The sequence below is a fragment of the Carettochelys insculpta genome, chromosome 11 (genome assembly GCF_033958435.1).
Source record: "Carettochelys insculpta isolate YL-2023 chromosome 11, ASM3395843v1, whole genome shotgun sequence".
NCBI classification, from domain to species: domain Eukaryota; kingdom Metazoa; phylum Chordata; order Testudines; family Carettochelyidae; genus Carettochelys; species Carettochelys insculpta.
The window spans coordinates 3,045,418-3,060,413 of NC_134147.1; the positions used below are offsets into that span (position 1 = coordinate 3,045,418).

Below are 14,996 nucleotides of genomic sequence, written 5' to 3' on the forward strand. Positions count from 1 at the left end.
ACCCAAAATCCATCAGAACAGTCACTCCAGTGACACGACACATCCCCTCCCGTGACCTCACCACGCAGATTCGTCCAACTCGGCTGAAGATGGCCTGGCCTTTGCCATCTGACTCCACTGCCTTCTCCGTGAAGAAGAAATAGACTTTGTCGTTGTCCCGGTCGTCGTTGTCTGGGATCAAGTACGTGGCCACAAACTTGGGATCTGAGTGAGAAAGAGAGCCCAGGTCGGAGCTAGAACATCCAGGGGAGAAAGAGGCAGGGCAGAGCCCAGCCCTGCACCGCTCCACTCCAAACGGCACGGGCTCTAGGAGAAGCAGGCAGGATGCACACAGCCAGTTCTGCAGGTGGGACCTCCCCTCCAGCCAGGGAGCTCAAAGTTGCCATGACATGGGCCACATCTCAGCCCAATCTCCGCTCCCATTCACTGGCTCCCAGACCACTGTCTTAGAATCACCAGCACTAAACTGGAAGGGACCTTGAGAGGTCACCATGTTCAGTCCCCAGCCCTCAAGGCAGGACCTCGTCTAGACCATCCCTGATAGGTGTCCTTCTAACCTGCTCTTAAATATCTCCAGTGATGGAGATTCCACAACTTCCCCAGGCAATTTATTCCAGTGCTTCACCACCCTGACAGGTGCGGAGTTTTTCCTAATGTCCAACGTAAACCTTTCTTCCTGCAGTTTAATGTCCCCCTAGCCTGGTCATATTCCTATGGCCTTCTGCATGGCAGGGTGGGTGGTGTCCAGGGGTTGTATTAAAAGACAAACATGGCTGCAATTTGCCCCATTGAATCCCCATTATCTGTGCCATCCGACTCCAGGGGCTTGGCCGAAATAGCTCTCACCGAGGCGGCGTCGGAGAATATGCTTTTACCATTGAGCAGGCGCTGATCCATCTCTGTGCGGAGAGAGGAGCGGGACCCCATGCTGCGGAAGATCACTGAGTCCCGACCCAGGAAGTCTGCGGTAAGGCCTGTGTACAGCTCCCCGCCTGGGAAAACAGCCCCACAGAGAAAATAAAACACCAGCATGGCCTTGTGGACAGCTAAGAGGGAACCCTGGCTATGGGAGGCCTCCGGGAGGGGGAAAAGCCCTGATCTGGATTTCTATGCCCACCTGGAATGGATTCCTGGCACAGCTACTAGACGTGTGGGCTTCAGCTGGGTGTCCAGCCAAGGAAGAATCCCAGAGGAGATATCTAGCTGGTTACAAATTTCTCCAGGCTCCAGTGTGCTGACCAAGAGAGCCATATTTCATCCAGGCTGGCAGCAGCTGAATCCCATGGTCCCTGAACTGCTGCAAGGGACGATCATCCAATATAACCTCTCTCTGGTCCGTGCGTGAGCACAGGAGAGTCCCTGACCTGAAATCTCGGGGCTGTGCCAGGTCCTATCAGGGCAGCCCCCGGGGGGCCGGGTGTTCCGCTGACCCAGCTGGCCGCTTACCAATGAAGATGCTGGCAAAGGCCCTGCTGGGCTCATGCGGACACTTGCCCCGCCCGCTCTGCACGCTCCTGGGATCCAAGCTGAACACGTGCTGGGGAGAGGAAGGATGCACGTTACAGGGGAGGCACAGAAGAGGTGCCACCAGGTCACCCAGAACATGAGCCAGGCCTGACAGCTCAGCTGGAGTCCAGATGCAAAGCCTGGGTTGGGGGGCGGGGGTGGGTAACGTGGCGGCCAGCAGCCTGCAGCTCGTCTAGGTGGGAGTAAGAGACACCCCGGAGAGGCTGGGAGAAGGGGTGTGACGCAATAGACTTGCCAGACCCTGCTCTGCGTTTGGCCCCAGGCCTAGTTCTGGGCAGCAGGAGTGGACGTGGCCCTTGTAGCCTGGGCACTTCACAACCCTGGCCCCGCGTGGCGTCAGAGGAGGCTGGGAGCAGGACCCTGGGGCTGATCCGCCTCCCAGCACGGTCTGGGGGGCTCTGCCGCTGACCCCTTCCCCCGCACCCCACAGCTTAGATGTGAGGAGGCAGCTCTGGGAAGGTGCAGCCTTGTCCCAGCAGAGAAAGTGGTTCACAATAACAGAGCAAACGCCTCCGGAAAGAAAAGCCCGGCCCTGGAGAACCAAACGCTCCTGCTGCGCACCCCGCTCCAGGCCAGGGGGCTCCGGAGTCTGCAGTACCTCACCGGCGGAGGGCCAGATTCCCAGCTATGCTATGGAGCTGGGCCCACCGATGCCAGCTGAGGAGCTGACCTCAGGAGCCCAGCATGCCACCGAGCCCGTCCTTGGGTCCTTCCTACGGCGCACGGATGGGTGGAAAGCTTTGATCCTCGGCCCAGCTCACGGAGTGCTTTAAGAAATGTGCTAGTAGGTCTCCCCCTGCCCTGCCCCTGCTGACCAGCCACATCGCTTTTGGCATCTCCTGCCTGGCACAAAGCAGCCCTTTCATGCGACATGGGCAGCCGAGCCACGCGGGGGGCGGGGGGCACGGCCACACTGAGGCCCAGCTAAAGGTCTGCAGAGTTTCTGCAGCACCACAAACAGGGCCCCGATTGTGCCCCGCTGGCAGGAGGCGACGCAGGGACAGGACATCCCAGGCACCGGCCGATAGACGGCTGTGCTGAAAGGGCCCTTTCTCCTCCAGGCTCAGCTGCAGAGGCTCGACGCCTGCGGGGCAGAAGGGAAGGAGGAGAGGCCCCGAGGAGGCCAGGCTGATTTACGAGCAGGGAGCCTGGGCGTGGGGAGACATGCTAGCCACAGAGCAGGCCGGGGCAGGAAGCCAGAGCTGGGGAGGGCAAGTGTCTAGGCAGCGATTCAGCCTCGCTGAGAGGTGGGGAAAGCAGATGATCTGCGCTCCGCATGGGGAGCAGAGCTGCCGGGGCAGGCGGGCGTGCAGGGAGCAACTCCCCTCCCTGGGCACAAGGCTGGTGCTGGGCAGCGATCCCTCCACAGGGCAAAGCAGGCGTACGCCAGCCGCTCATCGCCCCGCCATGCAATGCTCCATGCAGGACGGATGCCAGCCACGTCCTGGGCAGGGCTCACCCACTCATGCTCCATTCCCACATCTCATGGCTCTGCAGAACACATCCCAATCCCAGCCCTTCCCGGCAGGCTGCACAGGCTGGATCGGGCAAGAAATGACCCCGGTCGGCACCAGGCTCCGGCGCTAGCCCTGCGCGTGCCGCGGCGGGTCAGTGGGGAGGGATCTCGGGGTACCGCGGGACTCTGCCTGGCCGCACCAGCGTGCCCCCTTACCTCGCCACGGTGGCCCACATCGACGAAGGCGCAGACTGGGTGGAAGGCCCCCGTCCCACAGGCCAGAAGGTGGGTGCGGTTGAAGGGGTGAAGCACCCGGACATAGTTGGCGCACTCGGTCTGGAAGAGAAACACGGGAGTGAGAGGCTGTTTGACCCAGCAGTGCCCCTAGATCCTGTAGCAACCCTGGAGAGTAGCAGAAGCTCTGTATTACTAGGAGAACACCAAGAAGTCCTGTGGCACCTTCTAGACTAACAGCTATTTTGGAGCATAAGCTTTCCTGGGCAAAGACCCGACAAAAGCTCATGCTCCAAAATATCTGTTAGTCTGGAAGATGCCACAGGACTTCTTGTTCTCAAAGATACAGACTAACACGGCTCCCTCTGTGACGTGAGTCTTTGGCTACGTCTACACTTGCACGCTGCATCGAAATAGCTTATTTCGATGAGTAACGTCTGCACGTCCTCCAGGGCTGGCAACATCGACGTTCAACATCGACGTTGCGCAGCACCACATCGAAAGAGGCGCTGCGAGGGAACGTCTACACGCCAAAGTAGCACACATCGAAATAAGGGTGCCAGGCACAGCTGCAGACAGGGTCACAGGGCGGACTCAACAGCAAGCCGCTCCCTTAAAGGGCCCCTCCCAGACACAGTTGCACTAAACAACACAAGATCCACAGAGCCGACAACTGGTTGCAGACCCTGTGCCTGCAGCACGGAGCCCCAGCTGCAGCAGCAGCAGCCAGAAGCCCTAAGATAAGGGCTGCTGCACACGGTGACCATAGAGCCCCGCAGGGGCTGGAGAGAGAGCATCTCTCAACCCCTCAGCTGATGGCCGCCATGGAGGACCCCGCTATTTCGATGTTGCAGGACACAGATCGTCTACACATGCCCTACTTCGACGTTCAACTTCGAAGTAGGGCGCTATTCCCATCCCCTCATGGGGTTAGCGATCTCGACGTCTCGCCACCTAACGTCGATTTCAACTTCGAAATAGCGCCCGACGCGTGTAGCCGTGACAGGCGCTATTTCGAAGTTGGCGCCGCTACTTCAAAGTAGCGTGCACGTGTAGACGCGGCCTTTGTATCACCCTATATCTTTTTAAAAGGCCACCGACTTTTGTGTTACTCTTAAGCTTTGTTATTTTATCCACTACTTTCTACCTTCGTATTTCCCTTTACGCTGGTTATTTTATAGTCATAGACACTTTTTACCTGACTTCATACTGTATTTAAAACTCCACTTTAACTTTGTATTAGCCTGTAAACCTGGTGCTATCTGTGTGAGAGCCACCTGGAGGTGGGAATGTAGATGCTTAGAGAGTTGCCCTCTGGACAACAAAGACCTGGTGGCTGAAGAACAATCAGAATGGGACTGTACAGCAGTGACCCACCCAGAGAGGAAGATTAAGTCCCATCTGCAGGTGATGGGTCACACAGAAACCTGGGGCAGTGGGAAAGGATCCCATCTGCCACTGAGTGGTGACTCATCCTGCCTGGGGCAGTAGGATAGAACCAGAACTCTGGGCTAAGAGCTATGAAAGACGTGTGCCCCACTACAGGGCTGGGTTCCTCTTCTCCTCTCGTCAGCCTCGGAGCATTGAGCCAGATGGACAGAACCTGGCTCCACACTCACCTCTCAACCATCTGGCCAACGGATTAGAGCGAGCAACCTGGGGCAACTATAAGCAACCACAAGATATGTGTGTGTGTGTGTGTGTGTTATACGCATATAATATAATGGTGCTGAATTCTCAATAAACGCGGTGCTCTTACCTTGTCTCTCTAAACAGATCTTGAGTGCTTCTCATAAGCATAACTATCCCTCGCCACCGACCAGCTACAGCTGGGTCAGTGTGCGGGTAGGACTCAGCACCGCTTTCCTCGGTGTGCAGGGCAGTGCAGCCGGTGCCTTAGCAATGGGTCTGAAGTCTCCCTCTTAACGAGCTTGTTTAGACCGCGTCCTACCCAGCACAGAATGGCCAGCGCATGGGATTTCACTGGGTTGCCTGTCTGCCGATTGTGGCTGCTTTCTGTTAATTAAGAATTGCCAGGGCGTGGCAGGTTCCGGTCCCAAGATCAGGGCTGGCATGAGAGCTAAGCTGGGACCCCCAATGTGCAATGCTCACATTCAGGGAAACACGCCAGTGAGACCAGGGACACACGCTCCAGCCCAGCAAGGCTTACGCCAGCCCCCGAAAGAACAACCTGCCATGCTAGCTGCTACCTTCCTCTGCGGCCGCATCTTCTGCCCTGTCGCCGACGCCAGCGGGTGTCTCCATGCAGGCCGGGAGACAACCTTCACAACACCTAACGCGTTCTCAAATCGAGGTACCCTCTCCTTGTCCTGATCGGTATTTCCTGCCCCAACAAATGTTGGGGTGCCTTTCTCCCCCAGGCTGCTAGCCCACTGGCCTCCCATTTACCAGCACAGTGTCAGCTAATTACCCAGTGTCTTGTGGCTACCTATCAGCAGTTCAGTCTTTCCAGTGCTCTGTCTTGTGATAGCTTATGATCTGGGGTTACTCCTGGTTAGCAGCTCGTGCTCTGGCTTTTCAAGGCTTGGTTGGGTTGCCTCAGCTAGTGTCTTGCGGGCTTTGGGGCTTGTAGGTCCCCTGCATTACTGCCTCAACCGCTACCTAAGTCTTACCAAAGGCTCTTATGTAAATTAGGTGGTCATGGGACAGGAGGAAAGATCCTTTCATGGATTGGAAACTGGTTAAAAGACATGAAACAAAGGGTTGGAATAAATGGTAAATTCTCACAATGGAGGAGGGTAACTAGTGGTGTTCCCCAAGGGTCAGTCCTGGGACCGATCCTGTTCAACTTGTTCATCAATGATCTAGAGAAAGGGGTAAGCAGTGAGGTGGCAAAGTTTGCAGATGATACCAAGCTGTTCAAGATAGTCAAAACCAAAGTAGATTATGAAGAACTTCAAAAAGATCTCAGCAAACTGAGTGATTGGGCAGCAAAATGGCAAATGAAATTTAATGTGGGTAAGTGTAAGGTAATGCACATTGGGAAAAATAACCCCAATTATACATACAATGTGATGGGGGCAAATTTAGATACAACAGATCAGGAAAGGGATCTTGGAATTTTAGTGGATAGTTCTCTGAAAACATCCACGCAGTGTGCAGCGGCAGTCAGTAAAGCAAATAGGATGTTAGGAATTATTAAAAAAGGGATAGAAAATAAGACGAAGAATATCTTACTTCCCCTATATAAAACTATGGTACGCCCACATCTTGAGTACTGCGTGCAGATGTGGTCTCCTCACCTCAAAAAAGATATACTGGCGTTAGAAAAAGTTCAGAAAAGGGCAACTAAAATGATTAAGGGTTTGGAAAGGGTCCCATATGAGGAGAGGTTAAAGAGACTGAGCCTTTTCAGTTTGGAAAAGAGGAGATTGAGGGGGGATATGATAGAGGTACATAAAATCATGAATGGTGTGGAGAAAGTGAATATTGGAAAGTTATTTACTTGTTCCCATAATACAAGAACTAGAGGACACCAAATGAAATTAATGGGTAGTAGGTTCAAAACTAATAAAAGAAAATTTTTCTTCACACAGCGCACAGTCAACCTGTGGAACTCCTTGCCGGAGGAGGCTGTGAAGGCCAGCAATCTAAGGCCGTGTCTACACGTGCCCCAAACTTCGAAATGGCCACGCAAATGGCCATTTCGAAGTTTACTAATGAAGCGCTGAAATGCATATTCAGCGCTTCATTAGCATGCGGGCGGCAGCGGCACTTCAAAATTGACGCGCCTTGCCGCCGCATGTCTCGTCCCAAGGGGGCTCCTTTTCAAAAGGATGCCGCCTACTTCGAAGTCCCCTTATTCCCATGAGCTCATGGGAATAAGGGGACTTCGAAGTAGGCGGGGCCCTTTTGAAAAGGAGCCCCGTCTGGACGCGCCGCGCGGCGCTGAGGCGCGTCAATTTCGAAGCGCCGCTGCCGCCCGCATGCTAATGAAGTGCTGAATATGCATTTCAGCGCTTCATTAGTAAACTTCAAAATGGCCGTTTGCGTGGCCATTTCGAAGTTTGGGGCACGTGTAGACGTAGCCTAACAGAGTTTAAAATAGAGCTTGACAAATTTTTGGAGGTTAGGTCCATAAATGGCTATTAGCCAAGGGTAAAGTGTGGTGCCCCTAGTCTTTAGTCAAAGGCTGGAGACAGATGGCAGGAGACAAATCGCTTGATCATTGTCTTCAGTTCACCTCCTCTGGGGCATCTGGCACTGGCCACTGTCGGCAGACAGGCTACTGGGCTGGATGGACCTTTGGTCTGACCCAGTATGGCCGTTCTTATGTTCTTACCTAGCAGGTAGTTGTACCTATAGGCTACACCAGTGGTCTCAACCTTTTCAGTAACACTGCACACTTCAGAACAATTCCACGGCACACCAGCTCCAACAGGCTTCCGCCCCCTCTCTCTTGCCCCAGCAGGGTGGTGTGGGGAGGGACGGGCTCCCCGCCAGCCCATTCAAGCCAGGAAGCAGCATTTCAGTGCAAATGGGCTTGCGCAGGGTCAGCTCTGCAAAGACCAGCCCTGCGCCAGCTGGGACTCAGACGGCCTTGCTGCTTGAGCCTCAGCTGCTGCAAAGGGCAGCGCGCTTGGACAGTTCCCATGGCACACCAGCGTGTCACAGCCCACCGGTTGAGAGCCACTGGGCTACACTTGCCCGTCTTGTGCCATCAGGCGCTTTTCTGAAAGCTCCAAGCGTCACGGAGTTATGGGAAGTCCCCACTTGCACTTAACAAGCAGAGCTCATTTCAAACCAGCCTGGCTGCTGCTGGGCTGAGGAATCCGAAGAAAACGAAGATGTGCCCAGCGCGTAGTCACCTAAAGCCACTGCAGGTTATTTACGGCAACCACATGATACTGCGGGAGGCCAAGTTCCAAGCACTTGGACGTGGCCACCCTGCACATGCCCTGTCACGTGAAATCAGGGGACAGAAATGGAGCTTCATGGCCTCGGGCCGGGACATGCCACGCCCAGGGTCAAGCCCCTGCTGTACTAATTCCGAGCTCAGTTCTTCATCCCACGTCACCCCAAATCAGGGGCTTGAAACTGGTCCCCCAGGCAGGGCACAACCCTCCTCCCTCCCCGTGCTCCAGTTTCATGGAAACTAATCAATCTCAGCAGAGATGTTCCAACTGGCTCTGCTCTGCAAACAGCTGGCCAGCAAGCTGACTGTGCGAGGTCCTGGCGCTGCCTTCGGCAGCTGTGAATTTGCCCTTTGTTCGAGAGTGCGGGTGGGGCGGGGGGGGAAGAAGCCAATGAGTCCCAGCACATTCGGTCCAGAACAGCTTCTCCCAGCACCTCTGCAACCCCACTACAAGCTCTCTGAAAAACTCCCGTCACACAGGGATTTCCCAGCTGGAGCAGGGTGGGGGGGTCCGAGCCAATCCCTGGCTCTTGGCCACAAGAGCAGGAAGCAACATGTGCTGGCTCACAGCTGTGGATTCCGCAGGGGAGCAGTACCAGGAGAGAACCCATACAGGGCCCCCGCTCCTTCCCGGCGGAACAACGTCATTCCCAAGCAGTTCCTCAAGTCACAGGCTCCTTCCCCATCAGGGGGGTCAGGTGATCCCCGGGCCGCTGCGTTGCTGCCCTGCTTGGAGAGGCAGGTTCCTCTCTCGGCACTTGTCCCCTGCCTGGCTGCTCAGCACGAACCCCACTCCCAGCCCACAATGGCACTGGCGTCACCCCCAGCCCGCTGGCGTACCTCGGGCCAGGAAGCGAGGTCTGCGCATTGCTCTGTGCAGGGACCTCCTGTGTTAGCCCCAGAGCTGCAGACAGGGCTTTAGGCTGGCAGGTCAGTGGGGAGAGGGCACGCCCAGGGAGACAGGCCTCGGGAGTGAGAGCCCGGAAAAGCGGGCCAAGGCGGGTGGCACGGGCTGCAGGCATCCGGCTCAGATGCTGAGCTGGTGTAAAATCAGCCCAAGCCCAGGAGCTGGGCCGAGCTGGCCAGGGTGAGGGGCTGGCCCCTTCTTGTACTGGTAAGGGCCCCTGCCTACCCCTTCTACAGTTCAGGCCACCCCTGGGTTCTTAGTGCAGGCACCCACCTTCCAGCATGAGTGATGCTGGGTTGCTCCTACCTCTGTTACTGGAGGAGGGGCGGCAAACAGGACCTGGTCCCTGCCTGATGCTGCGGGGGATCACCCGCTGGGCAGCTCACCCTGCAGCCCTTCCCACGCTATCGGGGCAGCTGCAGCACATGCTCAGACCAGGGCTCCCTCTAATTTCGTCCATCCGTGGGCAGAATAACATTTGTTCTGTACACCACGACCTATGTGGATGTGCACCACCACGGGAGCACAGGCTGCTGGCTGTGACTTCAGCTGGGCAGCCCCTGAATCTCTCCTGAGCGGGTGCCCAAGCGTTCCGCTTATGGGGAACCCTGGCTCAGACCCTGGGGCCTCATTTCCCATCGTAGCTCGTGGGCCCTGCTGTGTAGTGGGACCTGTGTAGGCAGGTGCAGGCCTGCTGGCCTGTCGTCCCAGCCCACGAGAGCCTGAGCCCGCCCAAACCCACACTCCCCAGCCACTCGGACTACAGGCACCCAGAGGCCTCTTCCCTGAATGGCCTACCCCGGCATCAGGATCTGACTGGCTTCCTAAAGCTTCCTCAGGCCTTTTGTGGGCACAGCCTGACCCCTTCCCAGCTGGGTCTGAGAAGCCGGTAGGGCTGGCCCAGGCCCTTAAAGGAGCAGCAAGCCAATGACAGCTGAGAATAACGCAGAGCCCGCCATAATGGCCTGGAAGGAGGGAACAAACTTTTCCCTGCTCCCCAAGGGCAACCTCAGGAGCAGGCTCCGGCTGGGCAGATCACACCTCTGCGAGGCGAAGCTCTTTGCGGCTGTAGGAAAAGCGCCCGATTAAGCTTCCTGGCTCAGCCCCCATCCACCTGTCTGTCCTCGCTAAACGCTCTGGAAGCTCACAGGTGACTGCCTCCAGCCGCCACCGCTCCTCCGACAAGGGCCGGTGCCCTCAGCCTGCCGCAGACGCCCGCCTGCAGTTGCCCAGCCCTTCCTCCGGCTCCCACGCCACGCTTGCTGGAAAAGGAGGACGGGGAAACAATGGCAGGAAGTGCAGGAGACGGACAGAAGGACACGCACGGCCGTCTGCTGGATGGTGAGTCATTTAAAGCAGGACTGGCTTGTTTCGGGTAGGGGTGGGGGGCAGGATTATAAATGGCCTTTCTGGATTAATTGCTCCCTTTTCCAGAGCAGCGACCTCCTGGCTGCTAAGCAGGGGCTGTTGGAGCATCCTCCGCAGGGCTTCACAAAGAAACCAGCTGCTTTACTGGGGCAGATCAGACGCTCTCCCTTGGTCAGTTTCTCCAGCCCCTCTCTGCATATTCCTTGCAATGCAGGCCTGAAACAGATTTAAAAAACAGGCACACAGGGGACCTTTGCTGTAACCACCCAGGTTCATGCAAAGAAAGCAGGCTGCCTCTGGAGCTCCCATCTCAGCCCTGCAGCAGGCAATGCTGGCATGCCAAGAGCTTTGCCGGCGGCACAAGGCATCCTAAGGCCTCTGCCAGAATCCGTAGGCTGAATTATGGCATTACAAGAGGCCTTGGCAGCAGCATGATGAGGCCAAGGTGCGCCTCGGGCAAGAGGGCTCTGGTGACAGGAACCGTAGTTAGAACTCAAATCACTTGTTCTGCTCCTGCCGTCCCTGCTGTTAGGGCCCTTTCTTGCTGCCCAATGGGCAGGAGGGAAAGACCCAAGCGTAATTGGTAGGTAACTCCCACCTGTCACCCGCCTCCATTTTTCTGTCCTTAGAGAAGTCAAGAGAGCAACGAAGCGTCACGACCCAAGAAAACGAGACTCTGTTGGTGAAACGACAGCGGGTAGCAAAGCCATCAACAAAACCTAAACCGAGACTCTCAGCCACATGGGCTTCATGCTCAATGTCTGACTGCCGCTCCATAGGCTGCCCTCTTTGGGCTGATTGCTCCATCGCTGCTGCACTAACCAACAAGAAGAGGCTTTGGTCGGCTCTCCAGCTGAGGTCAGATCTTGAGCTGACGGGAATGGACACAGCTGTGCCGAGCTCAGTTCAGAGATGCTGATCTACTGAGGACCCATCCTGTAGTTGTTATTCCTTGGGAAATAAAAGTATCACAGTCCAACAGCTTGTACAAAGACCAGCCCCTCTGACCCCATCAAGAAACACAAGCTGGAATCTGGGGGCCTTCTGGACAACAGTTTGGGAACAGTGCCCAGCAAGAAAGACAGCATGTGCTGGGTATCAGCTGGGGATGGGCAAGCCAGTTTCTATAACACAAGCACCAGCTGAGATTTGAGTTCTGATCTCCAGCTGAACCCATCAGAACCTTGTCTGACATGCGGTTAAGGGGCCCAGTCCCTGAACCTTCTGCGCTCCTTACAGGACCGCCACGTTGGCTGGAAGTCTTCGCGCTCTTCTGCGCCAGCTTGTATCTTTAGATCTTACTAGTTCTGGGTGCTCCACCACCCTCGCCGACAGCCCAATCTCACGTACCTTCTACTGAAGTCAACAGAGAACTGCTGGAAAACGCGGAGCACTTCCCGTACCTGGGAAGTCATCTTTCCACTAAAATCGACATGGACCCAGAAATCGTCGTTGTCTGAGCCGGGCAAGTTCTGCTTTCGCCCACCTGAGACAAAGGGTCTTTGAGAACAGGGACACCCATGCCAAGACAAAGCTCCTTGCATACCGTACAGTGGTTGTTCCAACGCTACCGGACACATGTCAAACCTGGAGAACATACAAGTGTCATTTGAACAAGATTATCAACGCTGCCTCAGGAGAATCCTAAATATCTCTTGGGAGGACAGGCACACGAACACCAGCGTCCTCGAAGAGTCGAACTTGACCAGCACTGAAGCCATCATCATTTATCACCAACTTCGTTGGAAAACAGAATCTGTTTTGGGAGGCGCTGATCAGACATCCGAACCATGTGAGCAGTCCGAGTTGGAGGAAGGACCGACGAGCGCTGGGGACCAGCGGAAGTGATATCAGGACGTGCTGAAGGCACACACAGAAAAGGGCAGCATCATTGTCGACACTTGGGAGAACCTTGCCCAAGCCTGTCCCCAGTGAAGAACGGTAATCCTTGAGGGAGCGGCGCAGTTTGAGAGGTCCCGCCTCAGTGCAGATGAGGAGAGGCGGAGAAGAAGAAGAGGAGCATCAAAAACTGCCCCGCGCCTCTCCAACAGCAACCAACACCTGCCCCTTCTGCGATAAGACCTGCAGCTCCAGATCCGGGCTTTGCAGCCATCAACGGACTCACAAATAGGAGGGCGACATGAAGACGTTCTACTCCTTATCGAGTGACGGCCAAGAAACAGGAGACTAGGTCTGGGGTCCTGTTGTGGTTGCTGCTTGCCGGTGGCATGTGCACTTGCCGGGGAGAGGGCATTGGCTCATCAAAACGAGACCCAACGGGTTGAAGGGCTTGGAAGGAGAAGGACGGGGCTGGGGAATGAAACGGAAGCCATACCTCAGATCATTGGAGCCAACCCACCAGCTCTTCTGAGCCTCACCTCCTGCTGCTGCCAGCTGCAGACCCCAGACAAAACCCTTCCAGCCCCAGAGCAGCTGCTGAACAATGAGAGAAGCAGCCAGAAGAGGATGAGATGAGAAAACCCAGAAGGAAACTGCAGCTGCGGAAAGCATGGATCGGCAAGCAGGGAATAGAAGGGAAATGGATCAACCCTTGTAAATCCCGGGTAAATGCAAAAGGGGTAGCAGCAGGCCTTTGATGGACCTGCCCATGAAGCTAGGGAAAGCGTTAACTCCACCCTGGCTACAAATCCAAGGAGATGCTGGTATTTGTAACACGGCACACCTGACAATCACAGCAGGCGCATCGCTGGCAAGAGGGAATTCTTTGCAACTCCATCAGCACACGCAGCAATCCGATCGGAGAAGCCTGGCTCGCAGCTGCTAGAGGCCAGAGAATTCCACGAAGCCAACATCGGAACTTACACCCACAAAGTCCCCTCGCGTCCTCCGCCCTAAGATGGCGTGAGCCCCGATCTCCCTGCTCTGCTGAGAACACAGATGCTGAGCCGGGTTTCTCAGCCTCCCTGCTGTTTATTTTTCCAGGGCAAAAGTCTCTCAAATAGCAATGGCTAGAGGAACTGAGAAAGGCCGCCCCAGGGCCTGGATTCACTGGTGAGAGCTTGCAAAATAAACATGGGGAGGCCCGGCTGAGTGACAGCCACTCCTGGGAGCAATTAACTTTGGGCTGGATACCAACAAGGGGTTCTCCTGCCCCCTCGCTCCCTCCAAGGTCTCTGATCAGAGGGTTTAAAATAACCCTTGTAAGGGGCACAGGAAAGAGTCAGGTGATCAGGGAACTGAAATCTGCTCAATGTCCTCCGGCAAAGAATTCCACCAGGCCAGTCTTGCCATCAAATCCCCGGCGAGGATCACTAGCCCCCTCACACACAGCTGTTCTGATGGGAGACACCAAACCTGCCTGCTGCTAGGTCCCAGCGCACGCTCTGGGATGTTGCGGAAAGCAGGAGGGGAAGGAAGGTGCGGGAAGATAACAGGCCAAAGGATGGGCCTGCACCGCGGTCAGGAAGGGAGACTGCAGCATGTGTGTCCACAGAGGCTGCAACCAGATCTCGCAAGGGCAGTGTGTGGACGCATCCCTAGACTAAATTCACTGAGCACGTGGGCTGCTTTCCACGCTCCAAGCCCCCAAGCGTTCCGCTGCCAGTCCAGTGGCCAGAGGTCTGAGTTCAGGTTCTGGCTCCTTCAGATTCCAGGCCAGTTATTTAGTTCCCGTGCCTCAGTTTCCCCAGCTGTAACATGGGGATAACCACCTTTCCTGCCTCCAAGGGGCTTTGTGGGGGATCAGTCCAGTAATGCTGATGAGGAGCCTGGATGTGACAGTGGGGGAGGCCACCGGAGAACCTAGATGTGAGCACAGAAAGAGAAAACGACTCGACTGACGTCACACGTAAGCTGTGACGCCACCAGCCGAGGGCTACGCACGGTCCCCAGATGTGTCCCCTGCCGATGGGAAGCAGCATCACACCCCCGAATGCAGAAACAGAGACCACCTCTTCAAATTGCAGAGCGGGAAGAGGCCTCCAGAGCAGCCCCCTGCCCTCACGGCAGCACCAAGCACCAGCTAGACCATCCCTCATAGATGTCTGTCTAAACTGGTCTTAAACATCTCCAGAGAGGGAGATTCCCCAGCTTCCCTGGACAATTTATTGCAGCGTTCAACCGCCCTGACAGTTGGGAAGTTTTTCCTAATGTCCAACCTAAACCTCCCCTGCTGCAGTTTAAGCCCATTGCTCCTGTCCTGTCCTCAGAGGTTAAATAGAAAAACTTTTCTCCCTCCTCCTTGCAACAGCCTCACACTGTTGACTTGTACTCAGCTTGTGGTCCCCTATGAGCCTGGGGTCCCTGTCTGCAAGGTCCCTTCCTTGGCAGTCATTTCCTATTTTGGTTGTGTGAAACTGACTGGACCTCCCTACGCAGAGTTCTGTGCATTTGTCCTCATGAATTTCATCCTTTGCATCTCAGACCATTTCTCCAGCTTGTCCAGGTCGTTTTGAATTCTGACCCTGTCCTCCAAAGCACTTGCAGCCCCTCCCAGCTTGGTATCATCTGCCAACTTCATAAGCGTACTCTCTATGCCAATATCTAAATCACTGTTGGATATGGAACAGAACCAGTCCCAAACTGACCCCTGCAGAATCCCACTTCTTATTCCCTTCCAGCACAACTGCGAGCCATTGATAACCGGCTGGATAATGGTCCCAGGGACT

At 55.6% G+C, this 14,996-nt stretch overlaps 1 protein-coding gene across 2 annotated transcripts in view; it reads right to left on the reverse strand.

Moving 5' to 3' along the window:
* The window catches only part of SEMA3G (semaphorin 3G), a 69,140-nt gene that overhangs the window by 19,672 nt on the left and 34,472 nt on the right, over positions 1-14,996 (reverse strand). For both annotated transcript variants that reach the window (XM_075005136.1, XM_075005137.1), the window contains exons 4-7: positions 3,200-3,319; positions 1,447-1,537; positions 876-992; positions 62-204 (exon numbers count right to left, since the gene is read on the reverse strand). In XM_075005136.1, the coding sequence (XP_074861237.1) occupies positions 62-204; positions 876-992; positions 1,447-1,537; positions 3,200-3,319 (471 nt within the window). The remainder of the gene's footprint in view (positions 1-61; positions 205-875; positions 993-1,446; positions 1,538-3,199; positions 3,320-14,996) is intronic.